Source organism: Tupaia chinensis, unplaced genomic scaffold (assembly GCF_000334495.1).
Source record: "Tupaia chinensis unplaced genomic scaffold, TupChi_1.0 Scaffold000437_1, whole genome shotgun sequence".
In the NCBI taxonomy this organism is placed as follows: Eukaryota; Metazoa; Chordata; class Mammalia; order Scandentia; family Tupaiidae; genus Tupaia; species Tupaia belangeri.
Window position 1 is genome coordinate 101,995 of NW_006159942.1, and position 21,166 is coordinate 123,160.

Consider the following 21,166-nt stretch of genomic DNA (forward strand, 5'->3'; position numbering starts at 1 on the left):
CATATATATATATATACATATATATATATCATATATACATATATAAAATCAAGACTAGAGGAAATTAGGACTTAGAAATGAAGGTCTTTTTTTCTTCTAATAGATTTTTGCTATAGGGTGCATGCACAGAGAGAGGCAGAGAGACAGAAAGAGAGAAATCGCTCCCTCGGGGGATGACCTGCTGTAATCCCTTCCCCTCCATTCTTCTCTCGGGAGTTTAAGCAGGGAGTTTTTAAGCCACTGGGTCTGGGACTTGTGGAAGTCCAGCCACATAACTATTATGCCTTCTGCTGGTCCCTAGAAATGAAGGTCTTAATTGCCATAATTGAACTGCTGTTTGGGTCTGTCATGGCTGTGGCCAAAGCCTTTCCCAACACCTTCCTGTGCCGAGATGCGAGTGCTTCATGAAGCTGTTTCTGCGACCAGTGGAAGCATCTCAGGGAGGGGCCAGGGCCACTGGGTCTCTGTCTGTATTTCCCAGTGGTGCAGTTCCACCCAAGGCTCTCTGAAGCATCCAGAGAGCTGAATGGAGTACACGACTCCATAAAGATCAAGAATCACTATTCCACTGGCAGTGCAGAAAGACCTCAGTCTAAAAGGGCCATCCATGAATGATTCTGAGAGCTGCACTTAAGGAGATCTAATTCCAGGTTCCTAACTACCCCAGGCAGATGGCATATTTGGGGTGGTCAGCAGGGGATCATGATGGTTAACTGTATGTGTTCGCTTTTCTGGGCAACTGGAACCGGTTGCTTGGTCAAACACTAGTCTAGATGTTCCTGTCAGGGTATTTTAAAGAAGCGATTAATATTTGTAATTGGTAGATTTTGAGCAAAACAGATTATCCTCCGTCATGGAGGTGGGCTCCTTCCAGAAAGTTAAAGGCACTAAAAGCAGAGACAGGTTTCCCAGAGGAAAAGGACCACGTCTTACTGGACCACGTCTGCCTGAGTTTGTGGCCCTCAGACTCAAGACTGCACCATCGTGCTTACCTGAATCTCCACTTGTGTGAGACAATCCTTTCTCCTGTTTTTTTTTTTGTTTGTTTGTTTGTTTTCATTTTTTCATGATAGTGCATGAGTGCATGTGTGAGAGAAAGGAGAAAAGAGGAAGAAAGTAACAGCCTTGACAGGGTCTAGTCACACCACAATCCCTCTTCTCCAGGCCTGGGATCCAGCCTGCCAGCACCTGGCCGTGCTCACACATGCCTGACTCTCTTGGCAGGCAGGGCCAGGTTCTCAAACTGCAGCTGGCGTGTGGCCTTCAGCTCCACATTTTGGCACACTACCAACAGCACCGTGGGGGCTGTGCCAATTCTCTAAAATAAATCTCTCTTTGTGAACAATCTGTAATTATACATATATTGTATTATACATACATAATTATATATTATAGATTATCTGTTCTGCTTATCTGGAGTACCCTGACTAATAAAGGGATATGAGAAGTTAGAACTATTTTAAGAAATGTCTACAGTGATCCTTCACAGACTATTCAAGCTCAGGGTCAGAACCTAGGTGACCTTGATGAAGTAGCTAATGGGGATCAGAGGTAAGGGGAATTGAGAAAAAAAGAGACATGGCTTCTGTCTGTAGAATTTGCAATGGTGAGGGTCAGGGTCAGCACAGCTGCGTGGATGGGAGAATGGTGGAAGGATAAGCAGGCAGCTCTGCGGGCTTCTCTGGGACCACGGCTGCCCCCGAAGGTGGCTGGAGGTGGAAATTTGGGTTGGAGAGCACGTGTATGCAGGGAACTAGGAAATTCCGAGAAGTCCAGGCACAATGACACGGTGATAATGCAGCACTCTGCAATGCTAAAGCCACAGGGGGAGGCCCTGGCTTTGTGTCCAGAGGTCTCCTTGCACACATTGGGCCCGTGATCCTGGCTGGCTGAGGTGGATCATGGTATGAGGACCCTATTGGGAGTGCCTATGTCTCCCTCTCTCAGAAAAAAATAAACTTAAAAATAAAAGAAAGAAAGAAGTTCACAGGAAATGACCTATTTCTCTCTGAACAAGCCAGTCCTCTCAGCTCTGGTTCCAGCGGGAAGCCTTGTACCCCCTGGAGTCTGTCTTCAGAAGGGTGAGCATAGAATTGGGCTGGGCAGCACGGAGCGGACAGTGCCGCAGAGTCTCCTGCAAAGAGATGCCCCACAAACATTTGCCGGCCCGAAGGGTGAATGCATACAGTCTGGAGTTGCTAACATGCTTCCAAATACATATCCCCTCATTTTATCCTCAAAAAACCCGAGACTGATAACATTATTACTGTGCTTACTGCACCGTGGTGGCAATCGGGGAGTCACAGACCTGCCAAAGTCATATAATTCAAACAGCAAAGCTCAAGACTTAAAAAGCAGGATTGACTTTTTAAAATTTTCTGCCCCCCCCCCCATTATACCAGTTTGGCTGTTCATTTATCCTCAGGTTAAATTAAATTATGGTAACAAAGGGTCCTGAGTCACCTTCTGACCTTTCCTCAAGGTTAGAGAGTCACGGAGAAGCTGCCTCAGGAGAACCCCTTTCATTCCTGCCAGCCACTTCCCCCACTGATCTCTGTAACTCGAGAGAGGATCACTTGGGATCTGGTCTTAGTGCTCAAAGGCCTATGGAAGGGTATAGATCTGTTCTCAATTATATCACCAACAACTCTGGACTCTGCATTAGCTTGACGACTGAGAGTCCCAGATGTAGAATGATAGGTACTACTCAGTCACTACCGATGTCATTTCCAACTCTAACTGGGACCCATGGGTGGTGGAAAATTGGAGAGAATTAAATAATAAAAAAGAACTAGACCCAAAGTGCAGTGGTTAAGCACGATGCACTGGGAGCTGGATCCCACATGGCCACCTGTGGTTTGAATCCTGGTCCTGGTGGTTTGAAAAATACCCTGAATCCTGATTGAAAGAAGAAATGGAGGGAAAAGGGTTGTAAGCATAACCATGCCTCATTAAGGACTGCTTTCTCTCTTCCTCTCTCCATCCCTCTCTCTCTTATGGGCACATGTATTCTCTGGCAATAATAATAATCAAAAAGAATAGAAAATAAGGCCAGCCAGTGGTATGGTGGTTAAGGTGGCTAGATCCCAAATGGCCTACTGTGTGGTTCAAATCCTGGACCCAGAGGCTTGAAAGACAACAGGCACACATGCGTGCGTGCCAAAAAGGAGAATGGAGGAGAAGATACTATGTAGTGACCAGCCCCCACAGGTGGTGCTTTCTCACTTTCTCTGTCTCTCTCCATGAGCATATGTGCCTTCTAGCAAATTAAAATAAAAATAAGGAAAACAGTTAAGCATAAAGAATTAAGTGGTAGTTTATCTGAATGGCAGGTTAGTAGAGAGAGGTGTAGAGACCAGCTTTCACGTTGCATGCAAGCTTGGATAAACTACCCAGCTGTGCTGTCCCGAGGCGTCCCAAGGTAGAACTGGGGTCCAGGAAGAGTGTGATGCTCCACTGGCAGTGTCTGCCGTGGGATCAGGAGCTGAGTGAGGACATTTGAGCCGTGTGGGGCGGTCAGCTGCCTGGTGTAAAGCTTGTGAGAAAAGGAGAGGGAAGTGGACGCAAGAAGATCAAAGTCAAAAGCAAGATTCGTCAAGGTGATCTGAAGTGAGGCATTAGCAACAAGACAGATTTGCTAAAAATAAAATCTCAGTTAAATAGGAGATTCTCCATGTAAAGAACGAGACAGGACAACTGGGTGGGGGCTGGGAGGATGCACAAGGGACCCTCCTAGGGCGGCCCTCCCCTCTGGCTGCCTTTTACCTGGAAACCAGAAGCTGAAGTCACCAGGTCACTAGGACAATGTCCTAGTGGAGCCCTCTAATCCCCAACTTTGGAGTGAAAGAGGCCCAGACCAGGAAGATTCTTCTGCTAAAGGCCTCCTCCCAACTCTTGAATCCTCAAATCAGGTCCTAGGTACCCCATCAACTAAAACTCTGAGTGATCTCTAGGAGTTAGGCCAAGAGGCAGCATCTCACCAGGAAGGTCAAACAGCAACTGCTTTGTGCGAGAACGCAGAAGGGGCTGGAGGGAAAGGAAGCCTTAAATGCTGAGTGTGTATGGGTGTGTATGGGGGCTGGGTGCATGTGTGTGCACTGGCACACTGCTGCCCAGACTTTCCTCTGAATGCAGCCCATGCCTTTGGTAATCCCAGCTACTACTCAGCCTCCCGCACACATCAGCCAACCAGCAAAACACAGCTCCCATTCTGCTCAGGAATGCGCTTTCAGAAATTTAATCTAACTGCTGAGTCTGGGCCAGATCCCCCAGTGGCATTCACCCAAAGACAGCACCCCTTTCTTGCACCCCTACCCGCCTTCTTGCCACCCCAGAGATGCCTCGTCTCCAAGCTTAGGAGGCTGCAGTTCCACTCCACCGACTCCCTCTTCCAGAGCAAGCAGCTCCTCCAAGCCCACCTTCTCAATTTCCAGCACCTCTCCTTTCTAGCCAGGCTCAAACATTGCACTTCTGATTCATTTCAAAGTGACAAGCCAACAGCACTGGGCTTTCAAACAAGGCGCGCATGGCCTCTGCACAAGCCTTCTCTCACTGTGCCTTCTCAGATTGCAACCAAAGCCTCCCCTTTGTTCTCTCTGCCTACCACAGATCCCTTCAGGCACCAGAGAAAGAAGTGACCAGGAATTTTTTGGAAACAAAGGCTATACAAAATATCTGAGTAAATATAAAGGTTATAAAAGGTCTCTTCTCACACAGACACACCTTGAAGCAGGAGGAGGCTCCCAAATCAATCTTCTACTCTCCTTTCTCCAAACAATAAAATGTTCAGCCTGCCTTCTAATTAGGCCAAATAAATGGTTATGGAATTAAGTTTTAAGTCTCCTAGACACGTGCTGACCATTTGCAGATGAAATCTCCCTCCTAAATGAACAACGTTACTCTTTAGAGGCACAGACTTTGTAAAAGGCACCTTTTCCTGTAATAACTACTGGAATACTTTTGTTACTGGAAGTGTCCTATTGCCCAGCGACAGTAAAGGGGTTTGCTGCATAATGGTAAAGCCACTGAGGGGACGTTCAGGGACCGTTAGTAATTCCGGTCACGCTCTGATGGGGGCTGGGAGGACAGCTTAACTGGGGAGGGGCGTGAGGTGACATACCGGAGTGATGGTTACACAGGAGCACACGCGTGGAAAACGCCCCAGGCTGTTCCCTTAAGAAGAGTACACGTTGGGAACCAGTAGTTAGCGTAATGGCTATGTTGCTGGATTCCCACGTAGTCGACCGCGGTTCGTGTCTCAGACCCGGTGGCTTAAAACTCACGCCGAGTGCATGTGCGTGCGTGCCCAAGATCCCGAGAGGAGAATGGAGGAGAAGGGATTGTGGCGTGACCGTCCCCCCTGGGGGGTGATTTCTCGCTTTCTGTCTCTATGTCTCTCTCTGTCTGTCTGGCGAGCGCACATGCCCTATAGCGAAAACCTCTCAAAAAAAATAAATAAATAAAAAGAAGCGTACAGGTTAAAGTGCACTTTGCTGTATGCATGTTCTACTCAATACAAGGTATATTATGGGCACATGGACAATGGAAATGTCACCATACCATGGCAAAGCAGAGAGAGTAAGACTAGAAACTGTATGTTCAGCAGTGTCATTAGAACAATGAAAAAATATGGGCACAGACAGAGAGTGGAAGGGGATACTCCAAACTAATAATGATGGGTGTATGAAGAAGGCCTTTGCTCTACATATTCTCTCATTTCTGCGTGTGTGTCTGATATATCCTCAGCTCTCCACAATGAGATTATAACTATAATTGAAAAATACGAAAGCAGAGATAGGATCTCTCATTTCTGCGTGTGTGTCTGATATATTCTCAGGTCTCCACAATGAGATTATAATTATAATTGAAAAATACGAAAGCAGAGATAGGAAGTGTACGATGATAGGATCGCTCTGACCACAGCCCTTCATAGTGAGATGAGAGGACCTCTCCCCACCCTTTGTCCTCTTCACTCAAGCTTCCCTCACACGTACACACACACACATGCACACACATACACACACTCATATACACCACACACACACACACACACTCATATACACCACATGCACACACTCGTATACACCACACACACATACACACACTCGTATACACCACATGCACACGCACACACTCGTATACACCACACACACATACACACACTTGTATACATACACACATACACACACTCGTATACACCACACACACATACACACACTCGTATACACCACACACACATACACACACTCGTATACACCACATGCACACACACACTCATATACACCACACACATACACACACTCGTATACACCAAATGCACACGCACACACTCGTATACACCACACACACATACACACACTCGTATACATACACACATACACTCGTATACACCACATGCACACACACACACTCATACACCACACACACATACACACACTCGTATACATACACACACATATGCACACTCGTATACACCACACATATGTGCACACACACACTCGTATACACCACACACACATACACACCCACACACACACCCATATACACTACACACAAATGCACCCACACAAGCCAACTGGAGGGAAGGGCCAGCTTGTCACCCAGGCCTGTCTCCCTCACCAAGCATCAGTCTGCTTCCCAGAGGCCTGGTACTCAGATCCACTGGGTGCTCCTTCTGCCCTAAGGAGGAGTGGCTTCCACTGTGTAGGGAGCTCTGGGGTGCAGCCCAGGTCAGCCCAGTCCTTAGGTAGTGAGCTGAGCCATGCTCTACCTTCCCCCTTGAGAAAGGAGCAGGGTTGCTAGGCAATTTCCAAGAAATCAGAAATTCTGGTGGTCGCCTCCTTCCACCATCCTATGGGAGGGTGCCTGGGGTCCAGAGGGCAGGAGGACCTTCATGCCCTTGCTTTTCTCCTTGCCCATCTCTCACTAGTCTCCTCCCGGGATTCATACCTTGCACCCCCAGGGACCCAGCTGACTGACAGAGAGGCTTTCCAGAAGTTTGTCTCTTCAGGATGATACAGGACAGAGGACTGACAACCTCCTGGAACCACATCATCCATGAGGGTGATGATGATGGTGACATGGAAGCCCAAAGCAGGGGATCAGGGATAATGGGGGACCACTAAGTCATGAGGAAACAAGTCCTGGAGATCTCAAAGTTTAGACCTAAATGCTGTTAAAAAACTCAGCAAACTTCGCTATTTCCTACACTTAAGACTCCAGGAAAGGGGCCATATGGTAGGTGATTTTTTCTTTTCTTTAAAAGAAAGAATTGTTTATTTAATTTTATCTATCACTGTTATTATTTTTTAATTTGCCACGGGTCATGGATGCTCACCAGAGAGAAAGAGAGAAAGTGAGAAAGCAAGTCACCAAGTGTGGGACTCAAACCATGGTCAGCCAGGTGGGAGTCTAACACCTTAGCCGCCATGCCAACTGGAGGCAGTCCTTTCTATTCCTGGCTGTAGGCTTAGCACATAAGAAAGGATGTTGGGGCTGTCCTGCAGCCTTCAGTAGGGCATTCAGTCAGTCAGTGTCATGAGTTCAGACAGAGGGCAGAAAATCAGGTAATATATGTATCGTGTCTGGGATATTTCAGGAGTATCCACATATGGAGGGTACTTTGTCAGGTCACCCACGTCCATCTAGCCTGATATAGCAGGGCTTAGCAGGACAGAAACAGTGGCAGAAATACCTGTTCTGGAGAAGACTTCTCTTCTAGCTGTGACTGTGTTAAGTGACTTGGTCCTTCCTTTGCTGTGTGGGAGCCTTATAAAATACACTTAAGTAATTTTGAGAAAACAAGGCTTCACATTCACAAGCATAAAAGAGTAAAAGTCGTCATGAGGACAATGAAGTTCACCAGGATGATTTGGTCGGCAGAGACCTTGGAAGCCATTTGGTTCTTGGTTTCCATATGCTAGCCTGAGGACTTCCATGGTTTGTAACGTAGTAACCAGAGAAAGAGATCCAAGATAATGCTGACTCGGCATCACAAATAGAAAGTCTATGAACGTAATCTTTTTTTAGAGGTCTTGCCATAAGGTGCATGTGCTTGCCAGAGAGAGACAGAGACAGTAAGAGGGAAAGTGAGAGATTGTGTCCTACAGGGGATGGCCACTCCATGACCCCTTTTCCTCCACTCTCCTCCTGGGATCTTCGGGATGTATGTACACGTGCCCCGTGTGATTTTCAAGCCACCAGGTTCGGGACTCAAACCATGGCCGACCATGTGGGAGTCCAGTGACGTAACCACTATGCCATCTGCTGGCCCCTGAACATAATGATTTTAGAAAATTATCTTACACTGAGCACAACCACAAAATGAAAAAAAAAATGGCAAAATCAAATAAATAAATAAATAAATACATAAAAAAGGCAGTGTGAAGTCTCTTAGCATTCTCCTTGGACCTAATGGTCACCACATCTCTTCTTTATTTCTCTCTTCTTTATCCCCTTGTCATCCAGTTCCCCTTTCATTAGGTTCTGTTATTTCTATCCCAAGCATCTGGAATGTTTGTGCCCTGTACAGAGAGACAGGAGGCCATCCTGGGACGGGCAGCTCTGTTCGGACCATACACAGCCCTGATGAACACTCTGGCTGTAACCGCTGGGAGAATGGAGTGAGGGGGAGGGGGTGGGGGTCAGGTGAGCTGTTGGCACAGTGCACCTAAAACCACCAAGTAGGCATGGCACGGGCCAGCTCTGGGGCCCACAGTAACAGCCCAACTGGGTCATAAGTACTGACCAGTTCCCCTCTGTACAGACTCTTCCCCCAGACATGGTTCCGACGCAGAGTGGAGCTTCTCAGGGCACAGTGGCTCACCCCACCCCACACGCACTGGGGAGTACGGAGAACTGCCGACTATGCTGCTTGGCACCTTCGGCAGTTAAGGTCCTTTTCACGGTACAGATGATGACAGGTGTTTGGAGTGTGGGGGAGAGAAAGAATGGGAGAGAGAAGGAAGGACTGCACCACGGCAGAGAGGCGAAGGAGCAGACTCACTGGCTAGCGTCACGGTGGCTGGCACGCTGGCCACAGCCCCCGCAGGCATCCGGGCCACACACTGGTACCGCCCCACAGTGTGGTTGTTGAGGGCAGTGATGACGAGGGTCCCGCGGGTGATGAGGACGCCCAGAGCATCATCTGAGCCATTCAGCTCCTTTCCGTTCAGGCGCCAGGTTACGTTCATCCACGTGGGTTCAACCACACAGCCCAGGATCACGGTGCCCCCCAGCTTCTGGACGGTGGACACAGGCTGGACGGTGACCTGCGGGACCGCGTCTAGAGGAAGAACAGGGATGAAGCAGTGAACCGATGCCCCGAACAAATCAACAACATCACCATTGTGGAAGCACGGCACCCAGGCAGCCTTCCAGGAGTGAGCTCCCAGAAGAGCCCGTTGTTCTCTGAGTTAACTCTACTGCCCTGTCCATTCCCCAACTGTCTTTGTTTCCAGAAAGTACATGTGAAGTGACCGTGTGCTGTTAAGGCCAGAGCTTGTGTTTGGGAGTTGGACAGACCTGGGTCTGGATCCCAGTGCCACCACTCCTGAGCCAAGTGACTCGCGCCTTTCTGAGTCTCAGCTTCTTATCTGTAAAATCAGGCTAATAATTCTCGTCTCACAGGGTTGTTAGGAGGCTTCCAGATAATGCATGCCAATTGCCTGCCATCATCTCTGATGATAAATGTACAATAAAAGGCAGTTATAATTATTATCACTACCCCTCCTCTGCTAGTATATATTTGCAGTGAGTGACCAAGAAAAAATAACAGCACGATGTTGTGATCACCTCTCAGCTTGTACGCATCCCTGGGGGCCCCCGGGAATGAAGCGTGCTTTGAGGTCCAGGAAGACGAAGGCCCTCTCTAAGAGTTACAGCAGAGAGCTTCATGCTTCCCTTTGAGACTCGGGGCCGAGTTCTTCCGAGTGGGGTGACTGAAAAGGGAGGAAAAGTACTCACTCAAGTCAGCAAAGCAGCTTGCTGTGGCCAAGAGGAGGCAAGCGAGTGTGACCTCAGGCCTCTTTCCCCTCTGAGTCCTCATCATCCCACGCAGCATGGTGTGTCACAGAGGGTCCAAAGCCAACGTCCCATAAGCACCGGGGGTCACTTAAAGAGATACTTTGGCAACAATCGCCTGCAGCAGTCTGTGAGAGAGAGAGAGAGAAATGGCCATGGTGAGAACACCTGGGATGCCCCCAACGTAGCCACAGCAGCCCCTGCTCCATCACACATGGCAACAAGCCAGGCGGAGGGCTACCTAGTTGTGCCGTTGCAAAGAACACTCTGATGCCTTCTCACCTTGAAGAACTTTCTTATATTAATAATTTGTTCCCTAAGAGAAGCTTTTTAAAATCTGCTCCCTTGAGCTCTCTGAGTTAGAATGTGATTTTATGGCGGGTGCGGATGACTGTGAGACAGCACTGCCCTGCGTGTAATGCAACCTGCATGACATCTCGCTTTTAGAGGATGTCACTAATTAGTCTGAAAGTCTCCGTGACTCCTGAAAGATGTCCTGCTTCGGTTCTCTTCGTCCCAGCTCTACCCCGATATTCCTGTGAACTCTCTGTTTATTCCTAGAAGCAGCCACTCTCCTCAGCTTGGCTATTGCTGGTCCATCTCCAAGCACAAACACAGCCAAGGCCCTTCACCTCCTTGGGACATACACCCTTACTTCTGCTTCACGTGCAAGCCTCTGCTTCTCTGCCCCTGGTGCTAGAATTCTGGAGTTGCCCATCTTTACAAAGCAACTGGTGACTGCTTGGGTGGCACGTCCACCCAGACCTACATTCCTTTGGAGCACCAGAACACACTGCACCTCCAGTTGGCTGACCACACGTCTCAGCCCTCAGGCACCCTCTTAACACCGGCCTAGAACCTTACCTTCTCCTTTACCCGGCCTTATTCCCTGTACCTCCCTTAAGACATGGTCCTTAAAAGGTTCATCAAAGTCACATAAGGAAGTGTGTATTTTAACACGTGCGCACATACACACGTGTCACAGCCAAAACCAAAATTTTGCCTCTATGCTTTTCACTGATGTGTTTACAGGATATTAGCAAATGAGGAAGTATACCAACCCACTGACAAGGCAAGGAAGCATTAGAACACACTCTGATAACTCTGAAGGCAACATTTCAACCATCTGGCCAGTGGATGAATCCTCCCGTATATGAGCCTGTATAATGGCATATTTCTAAGAGTGTGAAAAACATTCAAAATGTTGATTCTTCTAGACCAATTTATCTCACTAGAGACTGACAGCCACGATTGAAAAATAAAGGAAGGGGACCAGCAGGAAGTGTGGTGGTTAAGGCACTGGACACTTCAACATGGCTGACTATGGTTCGAGTCCTGGACCTGCTGACTTGCTTTCTCACTTCTGTGTGTGTGTGTGTGTGTGTGTGTGTGTGTGTGTGGTCAAAATAAAATCTAAATGAATGAATTAATTAATTTAATTAATTCTTAAAAAAAAAAAAGAAAAACAAGAGGAATCAGGTAAGCTTCCCAACAGAGAATTGCTGTCCCATTTTTGCCTTTTATTGCTTTGTATGTTTCTCCAGTTTCTGGAGTTCTTGTTGCCTGCATGGTCTGTTGTAAGAGATGGTCTTGAACTTTTTCGACTCCTTGCAGTCCTGACAGAAAAGACTAAAGGCTGTGGCGCGGGGCGCTTGCTCTGTACTAGGAAGTGCAGAGTTCTTTCTGCACTGGCTTCTGCCTCATCTTTCCATTCACCCAGGTTCCGTGGCTCCTGGGCTCTCACCTGGCTGTGCAGGGCGTAAAAGGGTCACACCTGCTCTGCCCACCAAGCACCCCTCTGAACCAGATCCAGGCCCCCAGCCCTGCAGTGATGTTCAGAGTGTTTTCCAAGAAAGAGTTCTTGCCCCATTATTATCTTTTTTTTATTATTATTATTATTATTATTATTATTATTATTATCTTTATTCCCTCCCCTGGCCTTACGGCTTCAACATGAGGAGGACCTGCAAGATTCCATAGCTGCTCCTAGAATGGGTGAGTGCAAGTCTTCTAAAAAGAGTTTGAAAGAAAAACTTAAAACAAGCTTTTCAAAGATTCTTCCCTGGCAAGTGAAAATAATTTCCTATTGATGTAGAGAGCATTTTTTTTTTCTTTTTCAGGCAACCTGGGAAATCAAAGGGTTGAGATTTCAGTAAAGTGAAGTCATGAGTCCTGCAGAGATGCACGTGTGAGGGAATGGCTGTTGGGGCAGGAGAGGCGGGCGTGCCTGCTGGTGCAGGTGCCTGCCCTTTCTCTGCACAAGGCATCTCTTTACTGCCACCCTGCAAGGTGGGGGTACTGTCACCATTTTATTTTGCAGAGGAGGAAACAGCTCTAGGGACTAAGGAACTTGCCCAAGGCCAGGACTGAAACCCAGGCTGGGCTATTTCCAAAGCTCTGCGCTTCTCACCACAATGCAGTCTACTACAGTAGCCTCCTCTTGTTTCTCTTAAGGCTCTGAATCCAGTGGTTGTTCAACAGAGCTTGGATAAGGGTGGTGTGAAACAGTGGGAAATTTCGGAGGAAAAGTTCATGCCAAAAAGCAAGCTCTTCGTATCCTCTCAATTTTCCAAACACTTGTTTTAATTCCATAATCTTTTTATCCCCAGTGATAGTGCCTTCCTACAGAACACTGTATGAATCCCTAATTATGGGATGTTAGGAACTGAGCTTGTTCATGACGTGTCTGTTTCTCCAACTTCTTTAGAAGACTGATGGCACCTGTTCCTTTTCTATCAGAAGGAGGAAGAAGGGATGAAAGGAAGGCAGGGAAAAAAGGAGTAAAAGAAGTAGGGAGGAAGGGAAAAAGTAAATGAAAAAAAAAAAAGCTGTAGATGGCAAAAAGAGGAGACTGTAGACAAAGAGTGGGGTGGGGGCTGTTTCTTATCTGAGCACAGGGAGGTTGCAGAGGTGTTTGGGTTGTAAAACCCACAAAAGTTTTACTGAGGAAATTCAGCCCAGACCCCCTCCAGCTTAACGAGGACCAGCCGAACAATGGCTGTTACTTCTGCACCCTTGGTAATTTATAAGGTTCAAAATGGAAACAGATCCCACTGCTGCTGCCAGCCACACAGCTTTAAAAAGTAACTGGAGAAAAGAATGCAGCTAGGAAATGAGGGGGTGAGAGGAAACAGGTAACCAAAGAGGGGGAGGGAGTTAACTCAGGACCCCCACAACAGAGTTGGCAGCAAGTACCATTTTAATGACCCCAAAGCAGGACACATGGGGGTCTCACGCACGGAAAGGGAGAATTGTGAGCAAAACCAAAACTTGCGTGCTGGGTGAGCGGGAGGGAGCGCCAGAGCCCCAAGGCGTCTTATTCAGCAGCTGGGAAAACTGAGCTACTTTCTGGACCAAGGTACCTGGTGAGTGGTCTGGAAAGATAACAATTCCAAAGATTTGGGTATGTGAGAACTTTGTTTTCATGTGTGTTTTTGTTTGTTTGGTTTGGTTTGGTTTTTGTTTTATTGCTTTTTTAAAAGTAGCAAGTAAGGCTTAAGTTGGAGTGAAGATCCCAACTGCAGTGTAACTGTCCTGCTGTCCCACTGGGACAAGGGACCGTCTCGCAGTTGGCTAAAGGCAGCAAGGAAGGCTGGTTATTTTCCTGGGTAATCCAAAGTACGTCTAAAGCCTTATTAGTTTTTATGCATTTTCTCAGAAAAAGAACGGAAGCCAAGAAAAAAGCCAAGGCAGAGAGAAGAGAAAATGAATTGTTGAATTCCTCCCTGAGGAATTCCTCCTTGAGGCCTAGGTACTTGCTATTTTAAAGTGTAACTTGGACATGAAGAAGAAAAGATGTGTCTGAGAATTTAAATGCTGACATACATGTTCCTTACTGAAATAATCTCCAAACAGATGTTTTTTAAACTTTCCAACAACAACAACAACAAAACACACTTCTGAGGTTGAGACCAAGCATGAGAAATTACAGCCTCACTCTATTTATTTTTCGAGAAAGTTACGAACAACAGAGAGTTGATCATCAGGAAGAGGCCAACTCCACCTTCTCCCAGGAGGGCTGGCTGGCTGCCTGACTAGACCAACAATGAGAGGACACTACTCAAGTCCCCCCCATCACCCCCCATTTCAGCCTCAGGACACCCATGTCACCCTGGCCATCTCTGAAAGGGAAGTCTCTATGATCTAAAACACAAAACATGGCCTTTCGATGTCCCCAGGCCAATAGCGAAGATGAGCTTATAGGAGAAATGTGATCTAGCAGACAAGAGAAAGAGACATTCTGAAAAACATTGTAGAGGACTAGCCCTGTGGTTTAGTGGTTAAGGGAGCCAGATCTTACGTAGCCAATTGCTATTCGAATCTCAGTTCTGGAACTGAAAAACTGCCAGGCATACGTGTGTGTGAGCCTCAAATACAAACAGGATGAAGAAATGCAGGAGAAGGGATTGTGGCCTGACCATGCTCCATTAGATGGCTTCCTCCTCTCCCTCTTTCTCTCTCTCTCTCTGGAGAATAAAGATGCTTTCTGGCAATGAACTAAATAAATAATGCATTGAAAGTTAAAAAGAAATTAATGGTGAGAATGAAATCTGATAAAGTCTTGTGTTCCATTGGTTGAATGGGGCTAGTTACATGAAAAAAGTATTTCTGTTCCAAGTTACTTATTTTTTTCATGTTCTCAATTGCAGAGTAAGATTCACCTTTTTCTAATTATCTTTATTTATTTTAGTTTTTGCCATAGGATATGTGTGTTCACCTGAGAGAGAGAGAGAGAGAACAAGAAAGTTAAAATTCATCCCTAAGGGGGGATGGCTACACCACAATCCCTTCTTGAACTCCATTCTCCTCTCAGGATTTTGGGCACATACGCACAAGTACCTGGTGTGTTTTTCAAGCTGCTGGGTCTGGGTCCAGGATTTGAACCACTCAGTTGACCATGTGGGATCCAGCTGCCTTAACTACCATGCTACGGGCTGGCCTCCATTATCTTTAAAGGAAGAGAAAAGTTTTGCTCCTACACATGACACCAAGTAGTAGGATACAAATGTTCACAGACCCTGTGTCAAGAAAGAGGATGAGACTCTTGCATAGGAGAGTGGCATTGGGGGAAATATTTGGGAAATAAGTGCATTTAATTATTAGACAGATGGCTATGTAAGCTTACTGACTTAGAAGATGGAATTAGAAAAACGCTATCAAAATAGCATGTTGTACACCTTTAAATGCATATCATTTTAAAAGGTTGTTTTTACTTAAAAGTTATACTTGACCCTCAGACCCAATTAAAAGGAAACATTTTAAATTAGGTGGGACCTCAGAGAAAATAAAATAATAGCACAAAATAACACCTAATGTGTTTCAAGTGTTAATGAATGATGTGTTTCAAAGCCTAGTTTAAGTGATTTATAGGAGGTCTCCCAGCTAATTAAGAAGAGAAATTTAGGGACCTGCAGTTGGCTTTGTTGCTTGACTTCCATGTAGTCAAACCACAGTTCGAGTCTTGGACCTGGTAGTTTAAAACTTACGCCAGGCACATGTACATGTACAACCAAGGAACAGAGAAGAGAATGGAAGAGAAAGGATTGCAGCATGGCCATTCCCCTTGGGGCGTGATTTCTTGCTTTTTGTCTCTCTGTCTCTTTTGTCTGTCTGGCGAGTGCACGCGCCCTAGTGAAAATCTCTCCCCAAAAAACAAACAAACAAACAAAAGAAAACAACAACAAAAAATAATCCAAACTGTTTTTTTTTGCACTGTCCAAAATAGTTCACAACAGTGCATATATGTTAACTCAGCTGTCATCAAAATAGCACTTTGCCTAAAAGAAAGGTCTGTCTAGTGTGCAGAATGTTTACAATATTTTGCAAAACTGTAGTATTGCAACTGAAATTTATTTGCCAATGTGTTTTGAAAGAACTGAATAAAGTTTTTTGTTTTTAAGCAAACAAACAAACAAACAAAACTGATAAAAGGGTCAGCAGGTGGTGTGGAGGTTAAGGTGCTAGATCCCACATGGCTGACTCAGCAGTCTGAGTCCTCGACCAGGCAGCTTGAAAAACACGCTGGGCACATGTACCCAAAATCCCGAGAAGAGAATAGAGGAGAAGGGATTGCAATGTGGTCATCCCCACTAGGGGGTGAATTCTCACTTTCTCTCTCTCTGGCTCTCTCAAATAAGTGCATGCCTCCTATGACGAAAATCTAAAACAAACAAACAAACTGCTTAAATTGGTTTTAGAACTAATTTTAGAATGTTTCTGAACTAATTTTAGAATGTTTCTGAATTTACTCCCTTAGCATAAAGATGTTACCCGGATCACTGTTATAGAGCAACTTTCTGTGTGATCATTTTCATCCTTTCCTAATTTACAACCTAATCTAGAACAATCTCCCCCTGTTCCTTGTACAAACCCCTCCAACAAAATTTTCGGCAGTGATAGAAACATACTATACATGCAATGTCCAAAATTCTGGCCACCTATGGCTACTAAATACTTAAAATGTGGTTAATAGAAATGTTAATATGACTGAAGAACTGAGTTTTTCATTTAATTTTCATTTACACAGCCATACAGGGATAGTGCTTAGCACACCGGACAGCACACATTCTAGACTACTGCGTGGAGTATCTACTCAGACCATTCTGATGTCAAACAGAAGAGAGTAACAATGGTGTGGTGCTCTTAAGTATGAGCCATTTCCTAGTCGGCCTCCAAGTAGAGTTTTACTTCATTTCTTATTCAAACTGTGTGTAACCTTCTGTTTAAAAAAGCAATGTGTACTGTGATCTTTTTATTATTAATAATATTCAGGAGAAAAAATATTACTGTGATCTGCCAGGTAGAAGACAGTATGCAAAGGGCCGATAGGTGGCATGGTGGTTGAGGCACTGGACTCGTGGTATCATATAGCTGATGAGGTACTAATATGGTTCCTGTCCTTAGGAGCGTAAAGCAAAATTGGGGGTTACATCTGCTAGTACCTGGCAAATATCCAGAAGCACCCCCTCATTTCCCAGCCTCCTCTACATTATTGTAGGAACATGTGATAGTGCTGGTGACAAAGGGAGTGAAAGAACATGTCACACGTCACTTGTGGACCAAGGCCATTAAGGGGTAGAGAGCTGCTTCCATCTCTCCCTCTCTAATCCAGTGACCACATGTCACATGTCTTAGAGAGCATGGCGACAAGGTGGGAGAAAGCACTTCAAGAAGTGACAGGAGAAGAAATAAAGTTTTCTTGCACAAAACCACTGAAATTTGGGGGTTACTTTCATGTGACATTTTAGCATTTTTTATTCTAATACCTTAACTGATTTCTAGTTCAGTCACAGATGGGAAGTGGCAAATAAAAGCAGAGACAGGAGAGCATCGTCACCTTTGGGTCTTCTGGAAAGGGTTTCTGGATATAGGGTTTGAAACTGGGCCTCTGGCGATTGCACATACAAGGAGAACAACGGTCCTCCATGATGGCAGGGGCTGCCCAGTGGAAAGCCAGTCTTGTGTGTGCAAGGTGAGGACCCAGGCTGTCATCGAAGGCTAATCTGGGACAGTGGTCTTCCAACTTTTCTGGTTTTATTCTCTTCTGAGTTAAATATTTTGGGCAAACATCCCTAAGTCATGCATATTTATTTACATATAAATTAACTGCATGTATTGAAAAAGACCAACATTTTTAAAAGACTAGGTACGAGTGAAACATATTTGATCGACTCCTTAATCATGACTGTTTTGGGCATCATTAGCTAATACTTTAAGACAGAACGCCTATTTAGGATTAGGATTATTGCTAATGATACGGATGTAATCTCTTTTCAACAGTCTGCTTGACTGTTAATCATTTTGTTGACTTCTTGTCAGATGTCATTCCATCGTCATTGTTTCACTTCCTAATGTGGCTTGAAAAGGGTCAGCTCTGCTGCTTTCCTCCTGTTTGCAGGTGCTGGGATTATCAGCATTCTCTTCAACCCAGTTTCTTTGCAGTCATCTCTTTCAGCCACTTGTCCTTTTGTGAAAGTTAATTTAGTTAAAACTAAATAATATAATCTGTAAATCCACTTAGCAGAGAACAGGGAAGTGAATGAAGGAGCTGGTGAGGTCCCCACTGTCAAGCCCTCCACGCAGTAGAGACGTGCTGGCTTCTGCTGTGACACATGACAGCTGAACAGGCAGACTAAAAGCACCGCTGTGGACCGCTGTATTAAATATCAAAGCTGAATTTCTTTCCTATTCCTTTTTAGATAAAGGTAAACATCAAGGGAAATTTCTACTATTCCCTTCCAGTTTTCCAGTGAAGTTGCTGGTATTCCTTCTTGGGAGCTTGCACCCCAACTTGGAGACCCTTCCAGGAGAATGAAAAGAGAGAAGGTGGGACACTGAGATGATGTCATGGTGTGGAAGACCAAGCAAAAAAGTCTGAAATGAACACCACAGGCAGAGGGAAACGATTGATAGTTTTTGAGCAAGAGAATATATAATCAAAGTGGCGTTTGGGGGAGATTAGTGAAACCTGCGTCCCTCTTACTGAAGCCCAAATTTATGACGGGCTGATAACAAGCAGAGCCTACTTCCACTCGCGCTGGTGGGACACAGACAGCATCAAGGGAAGTGGACAGAAAAGGAGCTTGATCCGTGTTCACGGTGGGGAGGAGCCCTCCACGAGAAGGAGCCCTCCACAGAGAGAAACCACTTCTGCCGTGGAGTAAGGACAGACGTCTCATCTCTTGATTTGCCTGCGGAGCATTTGGTAACAGGCATCTGATCTTCTCCCACCTCTGGCACTGCAGGAAGAAGTTACTGTGGAGTCTCATTTCTCTGTTATCCATACCACTTCCCAAAAATGGCCTCATTTTTTGAAAGACTTTTTTTTTTTTTTAAATCTACCCATGGTGGGGGAGGGGAGCTCTATTGCTAAACTGGAGAAAGAAAAGCAAAACCACTTCCTTTCTTCTACAACTCCCTTCTCAGTCCCCCCCACCCCTATTCCATATAAATTCAATTTGACAACCCTGCTAATTGGATAAACGCAGCTCCTACACTCCTGGAAGGCCATTCCCTTTTCTTTTTTTTGTTTTTGGAGGGCTCAAAACAGCGTGATTGTGCTCTCCTTTAACATGAATTCCATCTGCTTTATTTCTCTCTCTCCATTCAGAGCTCCTCTTGAATATTTATGAGGCCTTCCCTCCTGCCTCTCCCTCCTACCCCACCTCCACTCTCTTCCTCCCTCCTCTCAGAGCTGGGACAAAAACCTTCCAAATGGCCCCCCCTCCTTGCTTTAGATAAACACAGGCAGTGTCAAGTGTGAGGAGTAGGGGGAGGTGGGGAGGGGGTTCAACTGCCAGTCAAGCCCCTGGCCTTCAATGCGGCCAGGGGGCCCACCCTAATCTGCTGCATGCTTGCCATATGGGGGCTGTGTTGCCCTGGGAAACACTAACAGGCAGAACGGAGCTTAATAGAGTCCATATTCATTGTAATGCAGTGAGATAGCTCCAGGCACCACTGCCCCTTCGTCCTGTTTCATTCTTCTGCTTCCCACTTTCTTTCTGTTTTTCCTCCCTTTCTCTCTCTTTCTTCCTTTCAAAACAGCCTGGTCCCCAGAAAACTGTAGTCTGGAGAGCCCTGGGCTGGTGGAAAGGCTGGGCTGTGGGTTAGGAGTGAGGAAGGCAGGCAATTATGGTGTTGGGGGGCAGGGACTGGAGGTGGGGTGGGGAGAAGTGGGAAGTAGGGGCTCCCAGGAGAGCAGTGGGGGGAAGGGTACAGCATCCACACAGGGCAGGGCAGACAGCATGTGGTTTGTGTGTGTGTGTGTACGTGCGTGCATGTGCACACACACTCACCAGCGTGCGGAGGCTTGAGTCTGTGCACACGTGTAGAAGAGTGTGTGTGTGTGGGTATGGTCTCTGGAGGAGCACTCGTCCATCAGGCCTTTGGGGACAGAACCTTCACGTGTTTTCACCACCTATGCCTAGGTGTTTCCTCCCTCCCCTGAGTCCCCCCACCGTCATCTCTATCCAGCCAGTCTGAGATCATCGAAGCCAGTGACACCGACCTCCCCACGGTTTTTCAAGACTGGCCATTTCCCAGCTCTGCAGTTTCCTTGAGAAGTCACAGGTGTGGCACTGGGAGGAAGCCACTTCAGAAATAAATCCCTGCAGGGATGGAAGACCCACCATCTGCCACCTGCCAGGTTTGGCCAGTTTCCTCTCCCGGTTGGTCTGGAGGGGAAGGGACAGTTGTGGTCTGCCACAGCAGAGTCAAGGCAGAAGGAACCTCTGTGCATTGAGGGAGTGGGTTGCAAGGCAGGTTAGGCTTTGTCACAAGAGTACCTGCCAGGAATCAGACTCAGGGCTCCCTGGGGTCAGACGAGATCTTCCCCCATAGCCCAAAAGGGAAGGAGAGGCAAGGATTATAAGAGAATTCCTCCCAACTTTGCAGAGAAAATAAAATTCATAACCAAGGTATGGTAGAGAAATCCTCAAAGAACAATCAGTTTCATATGTTGTACTGGGTCGTCGGAAAAGTCATGATGCACTTTTGCATAGGAAAATGTCATGACTTTTCAGATCACCTAGTAAAGGAAAGCTATTTGTTTTAAGATTGTTAAAAAAATCACAAATATAAATCAAGATAGAAAATAAATGCAGGGAAAAACTGTAAAAACTTTTAAGTACTTTCTAATAGTTGAAACTCCAATCCAATGGTAATCTAGTACATAGTGGCAGTTTGATCATGATTTCTGGATGAATCAACACGCATGCTGCTAGAGTTTTCCTACTGCTGACAAAGAACTTGAAGGTATCTTTACCTGGCAACATTATCAGGGGCAGTATACTCAAACTCATCTACTCTTTTTTTATTTTTTAAATAATTATTTATTTTCTTTTTTATTTATTCACTCATTGATTATTTTAATTTGACCAGAGAGAGACAGACAGAAAAAGAGAACGAGAAAGCAAGCTACCAGGTCCAGGACTCAACCCCCGGTCGGCCATATGGGAGTGTCCAGCGCCTTAACCACCACACCACCCGCTGGTCCCAAACACATCTACTCTTGCCCTGTCTTCCTCAAAGCTATGAAAAGATTTATCACTCACCTGGCAGGTCAACCTTGGACTCATCTTGTCTTCCACTTCTCTAATTCTCCACAACATCTGGTAAGTTCCTTTGTATGGACTCTACTCTGGTATGA

At 46.0% G+C, this 21,166-nt stretch overlaps 1 protein-coding gene across 1 annotated transcript in view; it reads right to left on the minus strand.

Annotated features, from left to right (window-relative positions):
• BOC (BOC cell adhesion associated, oncogene regulated) overlaps window positions 1-21,166 on the minus strand; it is a 91,227-nt gene that overhangs the window by 37,520 nt on the left and 32,541 nt on the right. Inside the window, exons 3-4 of the mRNA XM_006155115.3 lie at window positions 9,964-10,148; window positions 9,005-9,283 (exon numbers count right to left, since the gene is read on the minus strand). Coding sequence (XP_006155177.2) covers window positions 9,005-9,283; window positions 9,964-10,060 — 376 coding nt within the window. The 5' untranslated portion in view covers window positions 10,061-10,148. The remainder of the gene's footprint in view (window positions 1-9,004; window positions 9,284-9,963; window positions 10,149-21,166) is intronic.